This window comes from Melanostigma gelatinosum, assembly GCF_949748355.1.
Source record: "Melanostigma gelatinosum genome assembly, chromosome: 2".
NCBI lineage: Eukaryota > Metazoa > Chordata > Actinopteri > Perciformes > Zoarcidae > Melanostigma > Melanostigma gelatinosum.
In genome coordinates, this window is record NC_136635.1 from 14,286,425 (window position 1) to 14,310,190 (window position 23,766).

The 23,766-nt window shown below is 43.9% G+C and overlaps 1 protein-coding gene across 1 annotated transcript in view; it reads left to right on the forward strand.

The window, feature by feature from the left end:
* Positions 1-23,766, forward strand: part of zfhx3b (zinc finger homeobox 3b) — a 137,928-nt gene that overhangs the window by 41,360 nt on the left and 72,802 nt on the right. Inside the window, exons 2-4 of the mRNA XM_079289598.1 lie at positions 7,234-9,750; positions 9,897-10,476; positions 13,255-13,751. Coding sequence (XP_079145724.1) covers positions 7,270-9,750; positions 9,897-10,476; positions 13,255-13,751 — 3,558 coding nt within the window. The 5' untranslated portion in view covers positions 7,234-7,269. The remainder of the gene's footprint in view (positions 1-7,233; positions 9,751-9,896; positions 10,477-13,254; positions 13,752-23,766) is intronic.

Here is a 23,766-nt window from a genome sequence, read left to right on the forward strand (position 1 = left end):
TTGACATAAATCAGTTTCCCACCTTCAAAAAGTTGAGTGATTCTATATTTCACATTTTGCTCAGTTTTGCAGTCTTTTACTTTTAACAACATACCCAAATATATTGTTGTCATAGGTCCTCTTAACCCCCCCCCCTCTCTCCCTCATCCTTGTTACTATAAAACAAATATAATGCAGTGAGTGCAAACAGAAGCTCCAAAAGCAGTTGAGTTAGCAGATTTCATTTCCATCCTCTCGAGAACGTCTGCCTTCCGCAGATATAAATAGGGGCAGATTTGATAATTAGTCCAAATGAAGGTCCTGGGGCTCAAAGACTTTGATCAACACATCTCCCCCTTGTCCCTGACCTTTCGTTGGACATGTGTCTTTAGTTGTCTCACTTTCTCTCTAGCTCTATATCTCAATTTCACTTTCCTCTCTCGCTCTGTAACTTAATCTCACTTCCTCTATCCCTCTATCGTTCCTGTTAATCTGAAAACACCACAGAAGCATAGTTATGCATACTTTATATCTACATACCTCTTTTATGGGATTTCGAAATGTTTCACATGTAGAAATCTTCCCAAGGATCATAATCAGTGTGTTGTTTTCTGATTGATTCGTGCCAGACAGACCAGTGTACAAAGTGTTCTTTTAGCCTTTCTGCATTCCACACGATAGGAAAGTCAGCACTGCACGCAAAAGGATGTGAAAATCCATGTCAGACTGTTGCAAATCATTCAGTATCCATGTCTGTTGGTCTAAAATCGAGTGAAAGGAGGGATGTGTATCTAAATAATCTGATAATAATTTGAAAGACACGGATTGAAGTTTTCTGTCTCAGTCTCTCTCTATGTCTTGCAATTTTACAGAAACCCCACTGTGTACAAGTGCATACTGTGTGTGCATACTGTGTGTGCTCTATGCACTGGGTTGCCTGGGGGTGAATGTTAGCTTGTGCCCAATAGCCCCTCTCTGATTATATATGTATATATATATAAATACCTTAATTCCAAGGATAATTAATGCTCTTATAAATTACAAAGCTTTCTAAACAAACCACATGGGACATAACAGGAAAATAATACAGTGCAGTCCATCCGTGTGGTTTGTAAATGAAGAAACATAGCTTGTGGCTGCCGTACTAAGAACTTCAATTTTATAGTGATTAAAATAGCCCCTACTTTGTTTTATTTTTAATCTGGCATTCCTCAGAAACCTGGTTGTCATTTTATTTTTAGTATCACTCCCAAAGTTTAACTGCAATGTTTTGGCAAATGTGTTTTTCTTTACAAAAACAGTCATAAAAACTCTCCAACAGTATGCATATTTAAATAGTATGTATTTCGTCAGCTCACCCTTTATATGTTTCCCTGTACTGAGGTTTGAGTGAAATTATATGAGCCTTTTCATATTCGGAGAGAATGTGAGAATCCCCCCCTCCACCCCATAGAGGTTGCTAATTGGGGAGACTAGGAGCTTCCTGCTGTGTGTTCGCTGCTTCCCTTTGCTTTGCCACCCCACCAGGTCTTTCACCAACACTCTGCAGAACCCAGTAATTAACCCACAGCTAATTAACTACTTCTAATTACACCAGCACGCTGTTTCTATCACACCCTCCAAAACACTCTAGTGCCACGTGTAAATTCCCTAGAGGGTTTTGGAAGTCAGCTGAGCTCCAATCAGATCACCTAATCAGACTGCCCTGTGTATGAGTACCGTACAGTTCTGCTCTGCGATTTCACTGCTGCTCTGTCTTAAATCACTTTGCTTCCGTTCTGCAATATGGAATGGATTAGCAGAATTTGATGGTGTTGCGTAAAGGGTAAAATCATTTTCAAGGTTCTATTTCAGGTCTATTAACAACGGAGGCAATTGATACTACAAACAAATCAATTGTTCCTTTTTCTGGCCAGTGTTACTAGTGCAAAATGGTTACTAAAATCAAATGCTGTGAAACTAAAACAATCAGCACATTGCCTCCTGGGTATTTATTTGAGTTGCTCATATTGTAATCAGTAAGGATTATTTTAGCTGTAACTGATAAATTAGTTCCAACTAATGCATACAGTGCACATGCAAGACAATATTAATAAAATCTGTGAACTGCAGTCTTTGTCTCGAGCACATAATGCTTCTAGGTTTTCACTGGCTGTAACATGACAGAAGCTGCAGGCCTCAGTTCTGCTATCTCTGAGAAATACTCCCAGACACGCTGGTGGCCTGCCCCCTCTACTCACACACACTCATGTAAACACACAGCTCTGTTCTTCCCAGCCTCAGACTCAACACAGCCATGGCTATTTCTGTTCCACAGACTGATAGCTCCTGCTGAAGATCATTGATTTTACGGGAAGCCCTGTTTACAGGCTGAGTGCCATCGACCTGAGGTGACTTTTTGCCTCCTGCAGTTGGAGCAATGCGGGAGCAGCCTTATGTCTGCATTAGCAGAATAACAGACAGAATATTTACGGCACACAATAAACAACAATGCTACACATGGTTAATTGTCTGATTTACAGTGTTGGAGATCAAAGAGAACAAGAACTCCATGTACCTAATACAGTTATAATGGTGTGTTGTCTGTAGCAGTGGTTGACAAACTTTTTTTGGCTCACAACTCGATGATGAAGTTAATGAAAGATGCATTTTTCCTTTCAGACTACTTGAATTGTTTTCACTGCTTATTTAATAAACAGTTTTAATAAAGTAAATATTTGATGAATAATCATAATGACAATAAGAGGATATTGTAATTTCCTGCATTTATTTATTTTGATTTTGCAAAGTAAATCATCTTGTGACAGCAGTCTGCCTGTTTACGAACACGCTTGCACACTCATATGTGAGCATAGTTATCCCTTAGCTGAGTATCAGGTTATTGTTTTGATATAGGCTAGCGGGCTACAGTCAGTTGTGGCAGAGAATAGAGTCGATACAATAGAGAACAAAGTAGAGAAAGTCAAAAAGAGACCCTTGCGGTCCAGTTTCGGAAATTGCCTCACTATAAGAGCACAGTATTAAAACCAGAATTTACTAAGCCATGTTTGGAATTGAAATAGACTTATGTTTAAGAGTGCAATGCATGCGCGCCTTTATTGGTGATTAATTGGGACAAACCTAGGAGATAAACCCGCCTCACTCTGCCTGAGGACTACAATGGTTCCCCTATCAATGAGCATGTCCCTAGTGCAACATCAAAGGCCTTCCCCTGCTTTATCAATAAGAACCCTTCCTTCCCACATCTTCCTGTAACTTGCTTAGCGTTCATGCCATTGATTTTCCAATAAGCGCCCCTTACCCTGCGGTGGCTGGCCAAGCTCTGTGATGGCTCAGAGACCAGACACAGACAGGCAACATCACTGAGGGACAATTGAAAATCACATCTGGTGCAATGTTCGGGGTCCTCTAGGTGTATTAGGAAACTGTGTTTTCCCATTTCAAAAAGGTGTTCCCTATCTGCTGACGTGTATGAGAATTCGAGTAAGGGTCAAGGCTGCATCATACAGTGTTCACAGCTTGGGTTGAGTCGAAGCTATTTCCCTCAGGAAACCCTGGAGAGCAGGGTCTTCTGGAGGCAAGGCCAGGCCTCCAGGCAGGTGATCAGGCATGCTTATAATCAGATGGTTTCTTAGCCTTTAATTCCTCCCTCAGTTGGCCGGTAAATCCCAACTAATGAAAGGACCCATAACTTATAACTTATCTCATTTTCCTTCCCTACCAAATGACATGCAGACCCACTCTCTGACAGTATTCATTTTGCCTTTTCGCAAGATTAAACCTTATCTGCTTTGTTAGGGTGGTGGGAGGAGGTGGAGTATGACTTTTTTTGTTGTTTTGTCAAAGTAGAGATAAAGAAAGAGCAAGGGGGACCCTGGCATAATGCCTTTGAAGACAGGTGGCAGCAGGAGTGTGAGTTCTACCATCAGGATCTGTGCGTCGGCATGCTCTCCCTCAGATCAGCTCAGGAATCCAGCCTTTTCTTCCCTCTGATTATCTTGTATTCTCAGCTAAGGCTTGTTTTGGCTGCATACAGCCTGCTTCTTGTCAACTCAGTGGGCCCACATTCAAAAGTACGATACAACACAAGGGCAGAGGCCATGGCAGGATCACTTGTTTTGTGCAATCAGCACCAGTGCCAGTATGCAAACGAAACTTACAACTTTCTTACAGTAACGTATTACAGTATATAACCTTGCATAATACCACTCAGCAATAGTCACCTTTACTGGGCTGCTCCATCATTCTGATTTGTGGTTATTAACACAGTCAGCACACAGAGACACCGGCCTTCTCCACTTCCCCTCTTCTTCGACCGCGTCTCTTTGTCTGTCTCCCTGACTTGTTTAGTGCCTCCCAGAGATTAAAGCTTTTCCTGCTTTAAACAGGTGTCACTGAGCCAGGCAGACCTCCGAGAGACAAACAGCGTTATATCAGTTGGCCCATCTGCGACTTGCCGACTCCAGACAATCCCATTGCTCATCAGTAACCACTGCAGGCTATTGAATTACACCATCTTGATTTTAAAGGGCAATCCTGTTTTCTGTAAGCAGTGGACACACCAAGCTGGCTCAGAGCTCCAGCACTGATCAAGAGTCATCGTGTTATCCTGTCTACTGCTAATTGCTTCAGGTATCTTACAGCAGTAATATAAATGGATGGGAACATACACTTAGTACAGTACACTGCATCCACTGTGTTCAGACTCAAGACTATGCAAGGTTGAGAGTAGAGAACTTTAGAGGTCATTGTGAACTAACAATCTTAACGAGTAGTTGTGCATGTGGGCTCAGTGTTCCCAGGCTTGGTCGAGACAGGCAGTGGAATCTGGAGGAGGGGCTGATGGAATAGATTACAGGAACAAGGTGTGAAACACTCCATGCTCAGACAGGACACATGGAGACTTTTTCCAATGGGGCAGTTGTTTTAGACAAGTCACATTTTCTGCTTTTTTTCCCATTTCATTTTTCAGTTTATCCAGATGCTTTACTTTGAAGAATCATTGTCTGCTTGGCATGTGCCACTTTTTTTACTTGCATTACTCTTGCTGCCCTCCGATCTGCTACTACCTTATGAACCATCCCGACCCCTCAGGTCGTCTGGGACCGGTCTACTTTCTGTTCCCAGAGTCAGAACTAAACATGGAGAAGCAACGTTCAGTTTTTCTGCTCCACATATCTGGAACAAAGTCCCAGAAAGCTGCAGGTCTGCTGAGACCCTCAGCTCATTTAAATCAAGATTGAAGACCTTTCTGTTTGCTGCTGCCTTTAATTGGACCAGATTCAATTCATATATTAATCAATTTCCTGCATTTCTGCATTTTACTACTGTATTTTATTTCTTACACTGTTTCTTTAATTGTTTTTGAAATCTCCTTTTCTTTTGCCTTATGTTTTGATGCTTTTAATGGTTTTATGTGAAGCACTTTGAATTACCTTGTTGTTGAAATGTGCTATACAAATAAACTTGCCTTGCCTTGCCTTGCCTTGCCCTCAGTCTATGTGTGTGAAATGGCTGTTGAGCTCATAGCCTCTTATTAATGGAGCAGATAATAAATACAGACCAGTAGGGCTAGTATCCCCTCACTCAACATGGCAGCCGTCTCTAAATCATGTCTGGCTGTATAAAGCAATCTTGTTAATAAGCCAGCCGGTCTAATATCTTTCATTTTGTATGCAAAGCAAGGTAAGGGTCATCAGGGTTGGCTTCTGTGGTGTGTAAACAAAACAATCAGGTGGACCATACTGACAGAAAATGTCCCCGGGTATTTATGACAATAACATCTACATCATCTTTGCAGTCACATTATGAATTTAACCAACGCCATAGCTTCATCATTATACTGCCTCTTTCATTATTGTTACTTTGCTGGCAATATGCTCTTCTGGCCTGCTATTGTTCATTCTGATCTTTAAAATGGAAGTCCATTATTTTCTAAGTTTAAGTGTTTATAGACTGGGGAGATCTCAGGTATGTTGTGTGGGAGGCAAGCTTCATCAGACATTCATGAAAAGGCAGACAGACATTATCAATCTCTCCTCTCCCTCAGTGGTTAATATGTTAGGGTGTGGGGGTAGACTCCATTCTGATCACAGCTGAAATTTGCATCTCTAAGTAAATAAGTAAATAAATCAAGCGCAAGCAGTGAATGTGCTAATCAACCGGGACATGGCAGTGAGCTTGGTGCCGGGAAACTTTGCTCATGTAATATTCAGTACTGTTGGGTTAAAGGGCAGCCCAGAGTTATTGGTTTCAGCCCGATTGCCCCCTTTAATCAATGTTGGCTGCATCCCTTTAATACAATTATTAGCTCAGCAGTATCTTAGGCTATCATTTTATCTCTTCTGCGCTCTAAATTGCAGCCCGTGTTGGGCCTCTCAGATGCTCTGGGCATGGCCAGCTCCCGAAAGCTCAGCTCCCATTCATTATTTTAGAGGCATTGTATGGCTGGAGTGTTTAAAACCAGGCTGAGTGTAGAGCTTATTGGATGCAAGATCTAAACACAGCTGCAGTAAAGTCCTAACCCAGCTTTTGTATTTTGGGTTCATAGAAAGAAAAATCATTGTATTGCTCTTGTTAAAGTTCATACACTTTATATCAATAGTGCAAATGTATTATATTCGTCTTATATGCACTGACACAACTTGAAGATGGAATGATAGTGGTGATACTTTCCTTTTTTGAATGCAGTTTTCCCTTTTTCCAGTTATGTAAATGCAAATGGACTGATGGGTGGCTTCTCAGTGTCTATCTCACAAGGAATCCATTTGATCCATTAAGTTAGCCTGTTTCTCCTTTTTTCTGACTGCAAGTTAATTAAAAACGGATGTAGGATTTGCAGAATATAAGATTAGGGGTGTTGTTTGGAAGGTGAAGATAAAAGATGGTACCTTCCTGATATGGCAGGAAGATGAATCATGGACGGCGTATTAGTGCTTGTCTCAGGTATTGTGTTAAAGTACCTAATCTAGCGTAATGAGCATGGTGTCATCTTTCCAATTATCTCACCCAATGCAATATACATTTGATTTTCTTCTTAAAAGGTTCCTATACATAGTGTCTCTTTCATATTTTCTGTATCTGATATTTTCTGAATAGGCATAGTTATATTTTGGAAAATATAGACATTTATGTTTTCAACATTGACATGGTAATTGACAAGTTGTGTGTGCTCATGTATATGTGTCTATGTTTACATTTAACACCCAACAGACAACAGTAATCTCTTATACCACCCAATTTGTGTTTCTGCAGGCCTGGATGCAATGAACGCCTCATGTAGGCATCAGCATGGACAGCTGTGAGTCTCCTGTGGTTTCTGGGACAGACGATGGGCCCGGCTCCTCCCAGCAGCAGCAACCACCACAGCCCTGGAACGATCACTCTAGCTCACAGGTCCCTTGCACCAACCAGGCACCGTCCTTGGACCCCCTGTCTCTCTCTGCTCCCTACCCTTCTCAACCCCAAAACCCTAGTGCACCTCATGACGGAGTGAGAGAACTGCAGTCCCAGCAGCAGCAGCCAAAACGAACACCACCCCAGGCCCACCGCGATAGCTCTGCCACAGGCGAGCTGCATCCCAGAAGAGAAGGTCTTGAGGAAGAAGAGCAAGAGGGAGTAAGCTGTGGAGAAGAGGAAGAATCTGAGGACTTAGATGAAATGGAGATTGACAGCTGTTTCCCAAGTCTTCAACCCTTCCCTGGGGTCCCAATGGCTTCAGTGGGAGGGGGCATGCCCACTCTTTTGCGACATCAGCCCACACGCCAGCAGGGAGCACCTGAGAGTGGAAGTGAGGAAGGAGAGGAGGAAGAGGAAGAGGAGAGTAGTGATGTGGAGAACCTGGCTGGAGAGATAGTCTACCAGCCTGATGGCTCGGCCTATATCGTAGAGAGCCTCAGTCAGTTGATCCAAAGTGGTGGGGGCATGGTACCCGGCGTGCTTTCCACAAACTCTCTCATTAGTGGGGGAAAACCGGGGGAACCTGCTGGGACATCATCCTCAGTCTACCCGCACATCATCAACACGTTCCACATAGCCTCGTCCTTCAGGAAGTGGTTTGGCAATTCAGACCAAGGTTTCCCCAATACCTCAACCATCGCAGGCCTCAGCCCTGTCCTGCACAGTTTCCGTGTCTTCGATGTGCGGCACAAAAGCAACAAGGATTACCTGAACAGCGATGGGTCTGCCAAGAAGTCCTGTGTATCCAAAGATGTTCCCAACAACGTGGATTTCTCCAAATTTGATGGGCTAGCTCTATATGGCACGGGTAAGCCCATTCTCATGTGTTTCATCTGCAAGCTGTCCTTTGGCTATGTGCGTTCCTTTGCAACTCATGCCGTCCATGATCACCGCATGACACTGTGTGAGGACGAGCGGCAGTTGCTAGGGGACAAACAGGCATCTGCCATCATCCAGGGCATTGGGAAGGACAAAGAACCCCTCATCAGTTTCCTGGAACCAAAAAATAAGAGCACTCCTCTGTCACCTACCCTGCTGCCCATTAACTCTGGCCAGAGCTTCTATGGCACATTTAGTGGCGTCCATCTGGAGCCTGGAAGCAGCAGCAGGGGCAGCGAAAGCCTACTCAACAAAGACTCTGACTCTGGCCTCCACCAACAGCAGCAGCAACAAACCCCGCTAAGCTCAGTCCTCTCTATTGGAGGGCTGAGCATTCCCAAAGTATCCACTCTTACCTCATCCCCAGATTCTGCCAAAGACTCCAGTGCCCTGCCCAAACAGGGAGGGAGAACAGAGGAGCCTGCTGGGAAAGAGTTGGCATGCAAGGGAGAAGATGGGGACACTGGGGAACATGAAAACAAGGCGCACCTATCAGGCCAGATGGGGGGCTCAGAAGAAGAAGAGGAACTGTTATTAGGGGAGGAGGAAGACGAGGTGGAGGCAGGAAGCTCTGCAGTGGCCTGTGGTAGTAACAGTAGCAGCGGCAGGGCTGAAGCGGGGGAACCAGCTGTCTCAAACCAAAGCATTTCCAAATCTCCTTTATTAATGCCTAGTAGCGCTCTCCAGCCTTCTGCCTGCACCTCTGCGGCCAGTAACACACTCAACAGCAAAGACCCTGCTTCCAATTTCTCTTCTGTCAAGAAAGACGGTTCAGCTGCGGATGGTGGGGAGAGGACCTCAGAGCTCCCTCTGAGCTTTAACTGCCAGGGGCCCACAGTTCCCACGGCAATGGCGTCAGCTGCTGTCAGAAGGAGCGAGGATGACACTGCGGGGACTTCCTACTCACCTCTTTCCTCCAATGCTGCTGCTGATGAAAGTGCCAATCGAGATAGTGCCACAGCTCCAGAACCAAATGATTGCCCGGCAGAGGGAGAGGAGGAAAATGGAGCCCTTATGCACCATCACCACATGCACCACCATCATCATCACCCCCACCCTTCATCTCACGGCCACTCCCACCTCTTCCCAGGGGGTCCCTGTGATTTTACGGGGATGGGCGAGTGTTCACAAACCCATGGGCCTGGTGGCAGCGGAGGAAGTGGGGTAGAATGCCCTAAATGTGACACCGTTCTGGGTTCCTCACGCTCCTTGGGTGGTCACATGACCATGATGCATTCACGCAACTCATGCAAGACACTCAAGTGTCCGAAATGCAACTGGCATTACAAGTACCAGCAGACGTTGGAGGCCCACATGAAAGAGAAGCACCCAGACTCTGGAGGCACCTGTTCGTACTGCACCAGTGGACAGAGCCACCCTCGTCTGGCTCGTGGAGAAAGCTATACCTGTGGATACAAGCCCTTCCGGTGTGAGGTATGTAGCAAAACAATGTGGTGATGCAACATTTTTTGTTGTTGTGTTGTTGGGCCATTTAGGCCTTTGTAAGATGAAGTGATATTGTAAAATAGCATATGTATAGCTTTAATGCAGTTCAAGAGCAAATTTTCTTTATATTTTAGGTGTGTAACTACTCGACCACCACAAAGGGCAACCTTAGCATCCACATGCAGTCGGACAAGCACCTGAACAACATGCAGACGCTGCAGAATGGAGGCACCATTTGCTCTGCGCAGGAACAGGTGTTTGGACATACCCCAGGAGTAGTGGTGGCTGTCCCCTCAGTGACCCAGGCCAGTAGCCATCACCCTCCCCACCACCATCCTACACAGTCCTCCACCCATATGGCTGGACAGTGTGGGGCCCCGTCCCCAACCAAGCCTAAGAGCAAACCTACTTGGCGGTGTGAGGTATGTGACTACGAGACCAATGTGGCACGGAACCTGCGTATCCACATGACCAGTGAGAAGCACATGCACAACATGATGCTACTCCAGCAGAACGTGACTCAGATGCAGCATGGCCGACTTGGCTTGGGAGCCATGCCTTCTCCCTCTGAGGCTGAGCTTTACCAATATTACCTGACCCAGAACATGAGCCTTCCACCAGGCCTCAAGATAGACCCAGCTGGAGCCGAGGCTCAGTTCCTGATGGGGAGCTTTCACCTGGATCCCAACATGGCCGCCCTGGCCCCTGCACTTGGTGAGCCCCATTTTGCCTCTCTATTTGCCACAAAATCACCAAGTTCAGTTCAGAGATCTTTTTTTTTAATGATCTTTATTCCTAATTCATCACGTTACTGAAACACAGAACGTTAATGTCATTCACACAAAATGATGAGCAGAAATATAAACATATTGCCCGTCTCCATTGCTACATATACTAGGGAATTTATCACCACTTTTTACTTTTGGCCTGCCTTTCTTTCTCATGCCCTGAGGTATGCCTGCCCTAGTGAACTTGACACAATTCTTACATTTTACAAGCAGAGGGTTACTCAAGTAAAGAGGAAGAGGTGAAAGAAAGATAACAGCAGGGAGCTTACCCCAGACCCTCTCCATATTTCCTCACTGATAGTGTACATGAAGATAGTCCTCACGGGAGTAGGCCTATGCTCAACGCCTTCATCTCACATCCATAGAAAAACCTTCTTGTGCACAAGACCAGTCTACCAGTTACTTTCATCTACAAATACACTAACTGTACATGTAGCTATACTTGTGCTAAGTAACACACAGAAGCCCAACTTTGTTTTTCCTTAACAAGACCTCTAAGTGAAACTGTATCAATTTGATTATGACAGAAAGTTTAATCTATGATATCCACTTTTGCTCAAAAAAGGCGAGTTTTGGGGCAAAACCTATATTTTTCTCCTCTCCCTGCCCTTCCCCTCAGGCAGCCAGCCTCAGCTTTATGTCATTATTCCGAAACTGTTGCTGAACTTCACCACTGGAGTCCTCCACTTTTCCAACTTTGTAATTGCAGCTATAAATTTTATCTTGGTCAAAGAAGGGAGGTTAGAGGGCTCAGCATGGGTAATTCATCAGCATAGCAGAGTGTTTGGCGGACCAGTTACAACCACACAGTTTGTACAGACTTGTCTACAACTGTCGCCAGTTCAAAGACACAAACAATAATTGATTGCTGTGACTAATTATTTTCCCCCTCTTCTGCCATCTGGTTCATTTTCTTGTGAGGTGTAATAAGCATGTTACAAGTGGGCAATGATGGCACAGTCTGGGCCCATAACGACAGTGGTGTCACCGTCAATCACACTTTAAGAAGCTCTTCAAATTGTCGTACACAAACACTCTGATATTAAATCTACAGTATGATACATAAGGCTCAGTAAACCCTTTTGAAAGATTCTGCAATCACAAGGAGATCTCAGACCAGGTAGCTAAAGTTAGAGGTGCTCTTTCATGCTCTCACTGTGGATTTCTGACTTTTGCGTGTATTGCTGAAGAGATAGATAACAAATGTTAACCTCACATGATCTCAGCCTCCTGGTAATCCTCGTCCCAAGACTCAGCTTCTGTAGTAATAGGAAGATATGAGATGGAGTGCAAGAGAGTAAAAGTGAAGGAAGGTGGATGGGACTTCTGGCTGTTTGTGCTGGAAATTGTTGTCTAACGTAGACTGTGAAACAGCACAAAAAGGCAAGTCACACATCTAGTCACTTTAAAACATCGTAATAGGTTCACATTTTCAGCAATCGTATACATATCATTCATATACATCTACAGTATTGTGGTTTCAATATAAAAAAGAAAACAGAAGCAAAGCTACAAATCAAGCTCTTGGTTCTACTGGTCTACAACACAAATTTAAGTGAGGAACATGATCCAGGTCTGTCGTAAATCATTGAATCTGCATAGTAATGGGGCATGAGAGCCAGGTAGAAATGAAAGGTGCAAGGTGCAGGAAAAGACAGGACAGGGAAAGCAACTGGGCATGTGTGTACCTCTGTGCGTATGTAAGCGAGAGAGAGTTTAAGAAGCCATGACTGGGGAGCTGGGTCTGTGAGTGATTTTAGAGGGCTTCTCAAAGGTCTCCCTCTCCTATAAAAATGCAGGTAATGGAGAAAAGTCCAAGAGCAGGCTGCATACTGCAGCAATAAATAAAAAGGAGCTGCTGGAATTAATTTAGTGTAAAGCCAAGCAGGGTCAAGCCTGCATGCTCAGGCTGGGCAGTGAAAGATTAAAGATCAGCCAGCAAAGGCAAAAACTCTGGTTGCTCTTACCTCATATTTTTAGAATCCATTTTTTAAGTCAGCCTTCCCAGACTGTATAGACATCAGTTCTGTGGTTGGTGTCATAGGATATGTGCTTGCCTTCCCGACCCCCCCCCCCTTCATCGTTTAGACTCAGTACCAAGCAGAATTTATCTGTTAGATGTACATATTGATTTAGAGGCAATCCGGAAGATAAGAAGCAAAATAATTCAAGCAGAGAAGGATTTTTTTACATTATTATTCAGTGAACAAGGGCGATTGATTTGATTTACAGAAATGTGTGCTTGGGAACTCCTGAGTTCTTCAGTAATGATAAAATAACTTGCTTTTTCTGTGGCGCTCATGGCCTCTTGAGTTGATTTAGAGGCAGGCCCATGAAAGTGCACCTGCCCAGACAGGGCAATGCGTACGTTCATTATCTGGCAGTTTGAGGTTTTCGTCTTTGGGTTTTGGAAAAGTCCAGGCTTTGTTTTTCCTCAATTCAAAGCAAGGATAGCTATAAATACATACATGCACATTATCCCCCATGCAATATCATACCGACCAACAGAGTGTGGTTTTTCAAAGTTTCAGAGATTTCAGAGTTTCAGAGAAGCTATGACTTCCTTTGTAGAATTTAAGTAAATGAATGAGAGAAAAAGTGATCTTTATAAACCAACACAATTATAAGTGATGCAGTATGCAGTCATCTAAATACACTTCTTTCCTCTTTTTTTGTCTCTCTTTGTGTTCCATGTGCGTTGTAGTAGGTGGGGATATCCCTATGGACGTGCGGCTGGGCGGTGGGCAGTTGGTGTCCGAAGAACTGATGACCCTAGGAGAAAGTCTATCACAAACCAGTGACCCCTCCCTCAAGCTCTTTCAGTGCGCTGTATGCAACCGCTTCACCACTGACAACCTGGATGTGCTTGGCATGCATATGGGAGCTGAACGCAGCCTACCGGAGGAGGAGTGGCACGCTGTGGTGGGCGACTCTCACCAGTGCAAGTTGTGCCACTACACCACACAGCTTAAGGCCAACTTCCAGCTGCACTGCAAGACAGACAAGCATGTGCAAAAGTACCAGCTTGTGGCCCACATCAAAGAAGGGGGCAAAGGCAATGAATGGCGCCTGAAATGTGTGGCCATAGGCAACCCGGTGCACCTGAAGTGCAATGCCTGCGACTACTACACTAACAGCCTGGAGAAGCTGAGGATGCACACTGTCAATACCCGCCATGAGGCAAGCCTCAAACTCTACAAGGTTAGTGGTCCTCAAGCTCCTTTCTCACACCCACCACTCAACCGACAACGACAATTTTCATAATATTGCCAGGCCAAGTAGTGTGTTCGTGTTATATTTGGGAGGATTTATTATCCTATTCAACTTTGATAAGTTTTACACAAATGGCAAAATGTGTCCTGAATCCTCTGCCTGCTAATTTGATATGCCTCCGCAAAACACGTCAATGTTCTAGTAATAGTAGGCCACACCACTAACTAGTCACTCTCCCAGTGCAGGAATGATAGCTTTGTTATGTAACTCTTGCCTTCCAAGTACTCATATAGAGGCAGGGTCACAGTGCTGCCATGAGGAGAACATGGCAGGTGAAGCTGGTTTGGAGGCTTAGGGGTGAATCAGTAGGAGACGAATGAAGAAGTGTGAGGAGACAGAGGTTTGGTGCTAATACTCCTCGGAGCGGGAAAGGCTGAATCGTTCTCGACAGCCGTATTGATTTTTGCTGGACTTGGAGCTTCACCTTCTCCTCTAATCATTCCATAATAGCCAATGGATGAACACTCTCCGAACAAATGGCCATAAATCTAACAGGCCTGATTCCACTTAGGTACCTATCCTGTGTGTCTGCGGCTTTGGCCACTCTGCGCTTAACCCAAACTGGCATAGCTGCACATGCACACACACATACAACACATACAACAAAACACTTACAAACAGTGACAGCATACACGCCGTGTCTGTAGGCCTACAGTACATACACATCAACACAATCTAACATACACCACTGTAATGTGCACTGTCTCCTAGTAGATTTGACCTTTTTTCGTAATAAGTCCACTCCTTTATCATGTGTTTGACACTTAAAAAGTAAACAGGAAAAGTATTTAAACAGTGCTTGACACTTTTTTGGTATCTTAGTATATTATAGTATGATGTCTTTTGGAAAGAAGCCACTAAAAGGCATGTGAAAAATGTGCCGCTTCAAGCGTGATGTTTTTAATCACATTAGAAACGAAGGGGAAGTGGTCCATTTAAAAATGAATCTGAATTCCATTCAAAAAGGGTGTCTGTTTGAAAATCATGCAGGATTATGAGCAGATCCTCAGAACCGCTGGCATGACAGACATGTCTCCTGTCCACAAAGCCTTGGTACTGGAATCACAGTAAGAGAGAAAGTGTTAAAGGGGAAGGTGTGATGTAGGGATCCTAGTACAGAGGTTAAAGGGGCCAGGGGACACAGAGGGTGTTGAGTGGAGACGATGCGGTTTGCACCATACCAAGCAGGGGCACTGCAGGAACAATTCCAAATGCACAGGGTATTTATAGATGTATAGAAATGCAAATATGCAACAGAATCTGCGATTGTGTTGAGTCAGTTGTGAGACAGCAGAAAAGCATATAGGCTGTTATCCTTGTGTTTTTTTCCAACCCATGGTCATCCTCTCCTGGCCCTCGCTGCTGGACTTACTGGCCCACATTCCAATGACAGTATCACATTCGACCAAAATAGGCAGGCTCTGGCATACTCTCTCTCTCTCTCTCTCTCTCTCTCTCTCTCTCTCTCTCTCTCTCTCTCTCTCTCTCTCTATCTCTCTCTCTCTCTCTCTCTCTTCTCTCTTCCTCACACCTTTTGGAGAGAGAGACATTCTTTTTGTCTCTCAGAATTGTATATTACATTATGCTTTCCACTTTGCTGTAAGCCCAGAAGGCAGAAGATAAATGTTTCTTTTTTCCTTTTGTGTCTTTTTTTGCACAAGTTTTTAAGAGAGAAGAGACATATGTCATACTGCAGCTCAGACTGTGGGGGATTAAATATGTACAACACATCCAGGCATGATCATTTTTTATGACTTAAGCCTCTTAAGATGGCTCCATATTTCTTAAAACCAATTGATCTTCTGAGTAACAGTGTGTGCATCTGTCCAGAAATCACCTGCTCTCCCAACCCGAGAATAATGTAGTCCTCATCAACTCTCCTTCCAGACACGACTCAAAAACAGTTCAGTCGTTGACAGCAATTATTACAATATTTTATGACTCACAAGTGTGATTAGCGGACAACAAGTATATGGTTTTGAGGTCTCTTTGGCGGCAAAGGCTCCTGACTTGACTTGATGTTACAGTCTTCATACTGCATTCGATTTACTGGCCTGGTAGAAATACTGACAGGCTGCAACCCACAGTGGCTCACAAGCCTGTAAACCCAACTTGGTATATTATGCAAAGACGAAAAAAGGAAAATCACCATTCATTTATTCTTCCCCAAAGAAATCTGATGCAAATAGCACCGTTTTTAACCTTTTTGGGGAGAAAATAAATCATCAAGTCAGCATAAACAGGCTGTATGATGTGGGAAATGCTTGGGACACTTCACCCAAATCAAACTGGTTTGCATTAAACAGGCCCTTTGTGTGCATAGCTCCATATAAATTGGAGCCTGTAATTACTGGAATTAAAAAGGAAGGTTTAAACTGAGGGCTAAGCTGGATGGGATAATTTGAGAGTTTGTGGTATGCGGCCCATATTAGGGCTTTCTAAAAATATCACCCCCACCACCCCAACTATTGGAATGTTCCAAAAGACCACAGAAAGATCCTGCCAGTCATCCTGACCACACGGACCACCACACAGCAGGGGGGTGATGCCGTCTTCCCCTGTGTGCTGTGTTCTCAGCTGAGACATACCCTTCCTCAGCGCTGTGTCCTACCAACACTGTGCTCTTAAACTAACTTTGACTTTCTCTTTTTCCAATGAACCACAGGGTTTATAGTGACTCTGATGACAGCATGATGGCTATCCATCTGCTCTAACAATGGTCACTCCTAAGCACAAACAGATGGGTCCTGTTCCAGCATCCAGATAACCCCAAATTTAGTTTGTATACTGTATGTTTTTAGAACATGAAGCTCTCCCCTGAGACACACTCTTCTTGAATAAACCCGGCATCCATTCTCATTTTACAGTTAGCCCGTACATAATACTGTGTGTGAATATGATAGCCCTTATACTAGCAGCAGAAGGCCTCAGGGCTTGGCTATGTGTTAGTGTGGAGGTGAGATGAGTGGAGCTAATCCAGCTCCCAGTCCCTGGCTGTTCTGGCCAGACAGAAAGGGTGGGGCCTAACCAGGCCCAGCCACAGGCCTCAGCTTCCAGTCAAGGGTTGGGGGAAAGGGGAGGAGCATGGGGAGTTAGCTGGCTACCTTCTTTGTCTCGAGGGCCGGTGCAACCGGCGGTAATTGAGATTGATTGGATGTTATTTTTCCTCTTGCAAATGTAGTCCATTAGCTTGGCACATGCATAATCAGTTTAGAGCGCAGTTAGCCGAATGTAATCATGTTCCTCGGTGTCTGCTAGCACAAAATCCACTCCAGATGCCGCTTGACCATGGAAAGAAAGGGAGAAAGTGCCGTCACTATCAGATGGGGAATCTTTAACCAAGGAAGTCCTGACACCCCTCCCTCTGTCCTGGTCCCGCTCTATTGAGCACACACATAACTATGCAAACTTCTCACCTATCTCTCTCTCCACCTTACCCACTCAGTCACATCCACTCTCAGCTCCTTACCGATGAGAACATAGCGTTAAGTGGAGCCCAGCGGCTGGCCCATTGACTAACACAATACATCTGTATCTTGGATGTAGTTACTGCTCTTATTTTACACTTCAGTGTAATCCAAAATAATCAGTGAACACTGAGGAAAGACAATGTCTACACTCTGCAGAGGGCAAATACTCACAACGAAACATGAAAGAGGGAAAGAGGCAGTAATGTAAATGAAGGGATTAGTGGTTACATGAAAAAGCATTAACGGGGTTCGCTGATGATCCAACTCAGCAGAAGCACTGGCTTCTCAGTCTCAGGAATGCAAACCGTGTTGACCCCTGCCCATTAATGATCATTAGCACCAGGATTGACTCCAATTCTCTTGGGCTATACAATAGTTTGTTGTTGATGTACAACCACTAATAGGTCATAGCGATACTCCAACTCTAGAAAAAATATCAATCAAATAGAGCTCATTAGTATATTTCAGACTCATGCAGGAGATAAGTCCTGCTGACTAAGACTCAGGCCAAGTGCCCATAGATGACAGCATGCCTGATATTAGTGTCCCAGATGGGTTTTTTAGATTTTTCTGGAATGTCCCAATAATTCTTGATATTTTTTTGCAAGCCTTATCGTGTGGGCAGACGAATGAGGCAAAGTTCAAGACAAATATTACAGCAGGTATTGTGAGATGTCCCCTGGCGAAATGACGTCCAGCGGGCGCCTGGCCTTACCCGCTTACCCACCAGATAGAGGAGGGGTATAGGAGGAGGATGGAGACACAGACAGGAGAGAGGGGATGGGGGCGACAGGAGGGTTGGAAGGATAGATACTCGGCTAATTATCATGGCTGGCCTATGATTGTTCAGCAATAGTGCTCAGTGGGAAAGGTTGCAGCAGTTCCAGGAAGAGCTGAGCTCTGATTTACTGGTACTACCGCTCTAATAAAGCGCTTGCTGCACATCCTGGGAGACAGCCCATTCTCTCCTTTCACATGCACAACCGTGTGAATGCAGTGCGTGTGTATGTGCAAACACACACACACACACACACATACAGAGCGATCTTGAAATCTAAAGTGCCAGCAGATGACAACATAGGGCTCATAAAATGTACCATTTTAATTGCTCAAAGAGACGTTCTTATAATATGATTCCGTACAAGTGATGTACATGTGATAAAAGGCATCACGCTAAGGAAGTATTTAAATTCTGGATAGGCCCCAGTAACACCTCACCAACTCACTGACGCAGTCATGGTCCTGAACCCCAGTTGCCCTCTTTGTGTCCATTGCCTGCAGGACGTTGAGCTCTAGTGTCCTACCTCAAACCGATCTCAGTTACTCTGAGTTGTGAGTGGAGCAAGGAAGGAGTGGCATTCAACAGAAATCAGGGTGAATTGGAGAGAGGGGTTGTCAGGCTGGGGGGCGAGTAGGGCTTAGTGTTTGGCAGTGTGCAAGAGTTTCACAACTTTTCGAGCTCACACCCCTTGTGAAAGCCAGGGAGAGGTTTTCACCCGTGGCACAGCAGCTGCTGCTGCTGATATTGTTCATTGTATGTGCAACAGCCCTACTGTTGGTGATGCAGGGTCAGCAGAGTGACAGTAAAATAAAGCGAAAGACGTTGAGCAGATAGCTACTTAGACAGGGGAGGCTGGTCTTTTCCCAGCTTTTTTTAATCTGTGGCTGTTTACCGCAATTGCCAGAGTTAAAAGGGCCCAGTGCATTGCAAGACCAGGTTCTTGGTCCTGGGTCTGTGGTGGTGATAGAGATGCGATCGCTGTCTTCCATCACACATAGCCACAGGAGGATTAGGGAAAGAGTATAGATGCTGTGTAACATCATCAGCTGGGAGTTGGAGATCCTTGGTCATTGTGTTAATGGTTGTTTGTTTTGATAAGATTCTTTGTTTTTGGACCAGGTCAGCAGTGCACGCTTCTGCTAACGTGCAAGGAAGCTGATGATCATGTTATCTCCAAGCTGATCAGTGAAAAAGGCAGATTGGTGATTGGGGAAGGAAAGAAATAGGAGGCACGGTTCTATCAGTTTTTGTGACTGGGGTTGATAAGAGTTCAAGGCAGAGATAAGTTCCACTTTGTGTACAGTAGGATATTTTGTGACTGTAGGTAGTACTGTATGGTGTAGATACACAGTTTGTACCTCCCACCAGATCCCCCCTTTTTGACAGACAATAAACAGTTTCTTAAACAAACTTCTTTAACTCTATACCCCTCAGTCCACTCTGCCGACGTATATTGCTTTTTCTCTCTCCCCTTTCCTATCTTTTGCCGTTGTCTCCACACAATTAATAGACTTAGCAAATAGGTGTGAAGGGACCCACTAAACAAACCAGTATGGATAGTGAATCAGTGGGTGGTCTAAAATGTGGATCTGCTTAAGGTTAGATATCTTAAATCCGACCATGTTGCAAAACTAAACATTCTCCTCAGCTACATCCTCTGTCTGCATGCCCCGTCCCACTCCGTCTACCGGTACTTACTCTTCAGCTTGTAAAAAGTTCCTTGCTCTTCACTTGAGAGCAAAGTAATTTTAACGTTATTGTCAACACACTGATTCTCTTATTAAATCAACAGATCTAGCTACCATAAAAAGAGGGCACATGAAGCTTTACAGGCTTGAAAAGGTATTTAAGTTGTGTGATTATGAGAAATGGTCAAATCAAGTTATTTCCTTTAAAGTGATTATAGGAGATTGGGGCAGTATTGAGAGGATAATAACATCTTGAAGAAAGTTCTTTCTGCACCAACTGGAGGGTCTCTGTATCTAATCTGTGTTATACCTCTGCTCTGCTTGCCTTTATCTTGTCAAGATGATATTACAGATATATCAGCATGTTCCTGTGTTTTTACCATCCCAACAGTAAAGATGCCAGAGAGACAGTATTCCATTTTCCTTTTCTTCAAAAAGTCTAGGATTCCATTTAATCTGGGGCCTCGATAATCTGCGATGGATTTAATATGTATTTGGCAGTCAAACTGCAGTAAAATGAGATTCCATGTAGGCTGAATGCCATTACGTTGCATGCACACAAATAACCCAATTACTATGAACACCTAGACTGAAATGATGAAGACCTTTTCATGTTTTGCAATTACCAAACTGCCCCACTAACCAAGTTTATATTTGTTGTTTGATGGTCATGTATATATCTGGAATTATGTGTGGTTGCCTATAGTAACACTAATGCTACTTTTGGAATTGTATTGTCTAGGAGACAATTGGAATTGTATTGTATTGTAGACATCAAATCTAGCTGCTGATGTGCTTTGAGTTCATGCAAACACACAGTGTGGCTATCATGGCTTGACTGAAGCGTCTCACAGGTATTTTTGCCCAACTGGTCAATACATCTGGTGACCTATAGCCACTGCACCTAAAAGACTAACGGTGGCAATTGGCAGGTAAACACTGCTTTGATGAGGCCAGATGGAGGCTCCTGTGAATCTATGTAGCTCCTAAACTGAAGGGATGGAGAGAGTGAGGCAGGCAGGCTTACCGGCTCTGTGCCATCAATACATCAGTGGCTAAGCCACCAGATTAATGGCCTCCGAGTGGTCAGGGCCACAAAACTACTCAGCTCTGAGGTCTGTGTTCAGTGGAGCTGTACATGAAAGCAAGGTAGGGGAGGAGGAGGTCTTAGGTACCAGGATGAGCACACAGGGACCTCTATTCTGTTTGGGTTTGGCCTACAGAGTAGAGTCATGGGACCGATACATTTTACAGAATGATAGATATGTGCCCTAGCTGTTGTTTCATTCCCACTTGTAAGACCAAAGGGATGTTTGAGTAGCTAAACACAACATTCTAAGCAGTACTAAGTCATTTTATCTATGTATTTATAAGTGAGGACATTTAGTTCGTAAACACAACCTTTTGGCTTTGTTGTTTGTTGGAAGGCAGCTTGGTTCAAACTGATGCTTAATTTGCACTACTGCTCAGAAGATGTACTGCATTTTTCCACCTAGTTTTGTCTTTGTTTAAACAAATCTGCCCCTCTGGTCTTTCAATTTTGTGCTGCATCAATTACTGTTGGATTGCATAACTCCAGCAATTTCTCGATTTCGTTGTTTTTAGTGATGGGCCAGAAAGGTGCTGATGCTTGCATGCATGCTAACCTCGAATAAATCTTTTTTGAATGAACTATCGAGGCTTGAGTAAAAAATAACCATCCACCAGTTTCCTAAGGATCATTTTCAGGGTAGCATTTTTATTTGACACTCTGGGGCCTCAGAGGCCCTTTCTTTAGTGCCAAGAGAGAATAGCCATCTCTTCCTGAACTTCATGGCACTGTTTGTCCATCCATGTTTTGCGTAATTGCTCCGCGCTTGAGTCCAGGGTTAGAACTGGGAGCTGTAAATCCATCAGTGTTATGCAGACAATGTTTTCTCCAGATGTGGAAGAAAAGATTTCATCCTTTTGTAATTAAGCGGTGCAGCCCAGGGTGTCATACGTTTTTTATTGGGGGCTCTGGAAAAGATCATTTTGCACCTTGTTTTCTCATCATGCCTTTTATTCTTCAATACAAAAGATGGATGAAATGGAAAGACGGAAATGGAAAAACTAGCAGGGAATAGAATCTCTTGTTTAAATTGTAATATGGAAATTACTAGGTCGTGATGTAAGAGGTAGCGTTGAGGAGCGCGGGGTGGAGACACAAAGGGGACAAAAGCATAGTCATAGAACCAAGGCAATTACATAGTTTCCCTGATGAAGAATATCAGTGGAAAAAATGTCTTTTTTAACCCAAGGAATGTTCCCCAATGTTATCTTTCCCACGGGTGCCATCTTCTACACCTGTGTTCTACTTTAAACTAAGGGAGAGGGGGAGTGAGTTGTGGAAAGGGATAGTGAGTAAAGGAGCGAGAGACAGCTTTAAGAGTTGGGGACGAGAATGCTCTTCAGTTTCTCAAGGGCACAGATACTTTATGGCCTCCACATTCCTGCATGACAAACTGATGCCCAGAATAGACAGAGTGGCGTTGGAGGGGAAAAAAAGTGTTAACTACTATGCCTTTAAGCCCCACCCCAACATATCATCTCTGTTCCTTGCTCACCTTCTTCTCGCCCTGCTTCGTTTATGTGGCAAACCTCAGGGTCACACTGTCTGACGCTTTTCTTTTATTAGCCAAAGCTGGTGAAAGCAAAGGACTGAAGTGCAGGCTTTTGTTCAGTGTAAGCAGCTCCACACATTTTTGTTTCATAAAGTCCTCTTCAATCTCATGTTGATTTACAGAGGCCTCTTTCCTCTGAGCTCTCTTCAGAAGAGCAGACAGCAGAGGAAGTCTCCATAGCCACTGAACGTCTAGGCTCAGTCCCAGATCATATACTATCTTCCCTCACTGCCTTCTTTGCCAGCCCCACAAACTCTTTTTTATAATGTCACCACATTCAATCAACACTAGCCCTAAAATGAAGGACTGCTGAATAATTCAAACTTGGATCCTTCCTTCAGATGGCCTATCGCTGTCACTAGATAGGAATGTCCTTAATTTATGCTTGTTAGGTTGGAATTGTCATGTTGAAATCATTTGAACCATAAGGGCTGTCTGTGCAGCTCCTGTTTAAATGAGAACTCTGGGAGCTGTTAAAGTTTGAACATGAAATCGTGAGATCTGGAATGCAAATTATTATTCAAATGATCAATGTGTTAATTTGCATGCTGAGAGGTGTGAGGGAGCGAGAGAGAGAGTATCTTAATAAGTTCTCTAAAGCAAAGTATGTTATTATTTGTTGATGTTTCAGGAGTGAGGGCGTATTCATTTTGCAGTTATGAGTCCCAGTGTGACTTTAATCTTTCTCTGTCTTTCACACACAAAACATGCTTTTGTGCTCACCAACGTTCAGACCCATCTTCCTGTTTGTCAGGAAGTATCCTTTCACAGATGACTTACAGAAGATGTGAATAGTACAACAGCAGCTATGGACACTATGGCCTCCTAATACAGATCTCATAGTTTTCTTTGCAATCAGCTCAGTTTGGATTTCTGGGGAGATGAAATGTTAAAATGTCTGGGGTTATGGGACATTTAATAAACTTAAACCACAGACTTAAGCCTTAAGCCAGTTGAAACTGGTTAAGTGAGGAGCCAAATAAAGGTAAACCCTTCAGAATGTGGAATTATTCTGAGAAAAGACAAAGAGAGATTTCAGGACCTTCTGTTTGTACTCTGATTTCCTACCATCTTCTCGCTCACATCAAATGGAGCTTATCATTCAATTGTCCTCAATGTACAATGTTTTCTCCTTTTTCTTAAGCTTAGTTTCTAGTCTGCACTTTGATTACTGAGTGTTTGGAAGAAAAGTATGGTATCATTTGGGGGAAAAGTTCTTTGGATGTTTATTATCTGTGATTTGTGATTCTTTGAGTGGTCGTATTAGATAAGGAGCACGTTTGTGACCCAGCAGCCTATAAATTTAGGCCAACATAAAATAGAGAAAAACATATGTGTTTTGAATTTCATTCTAATAACTTA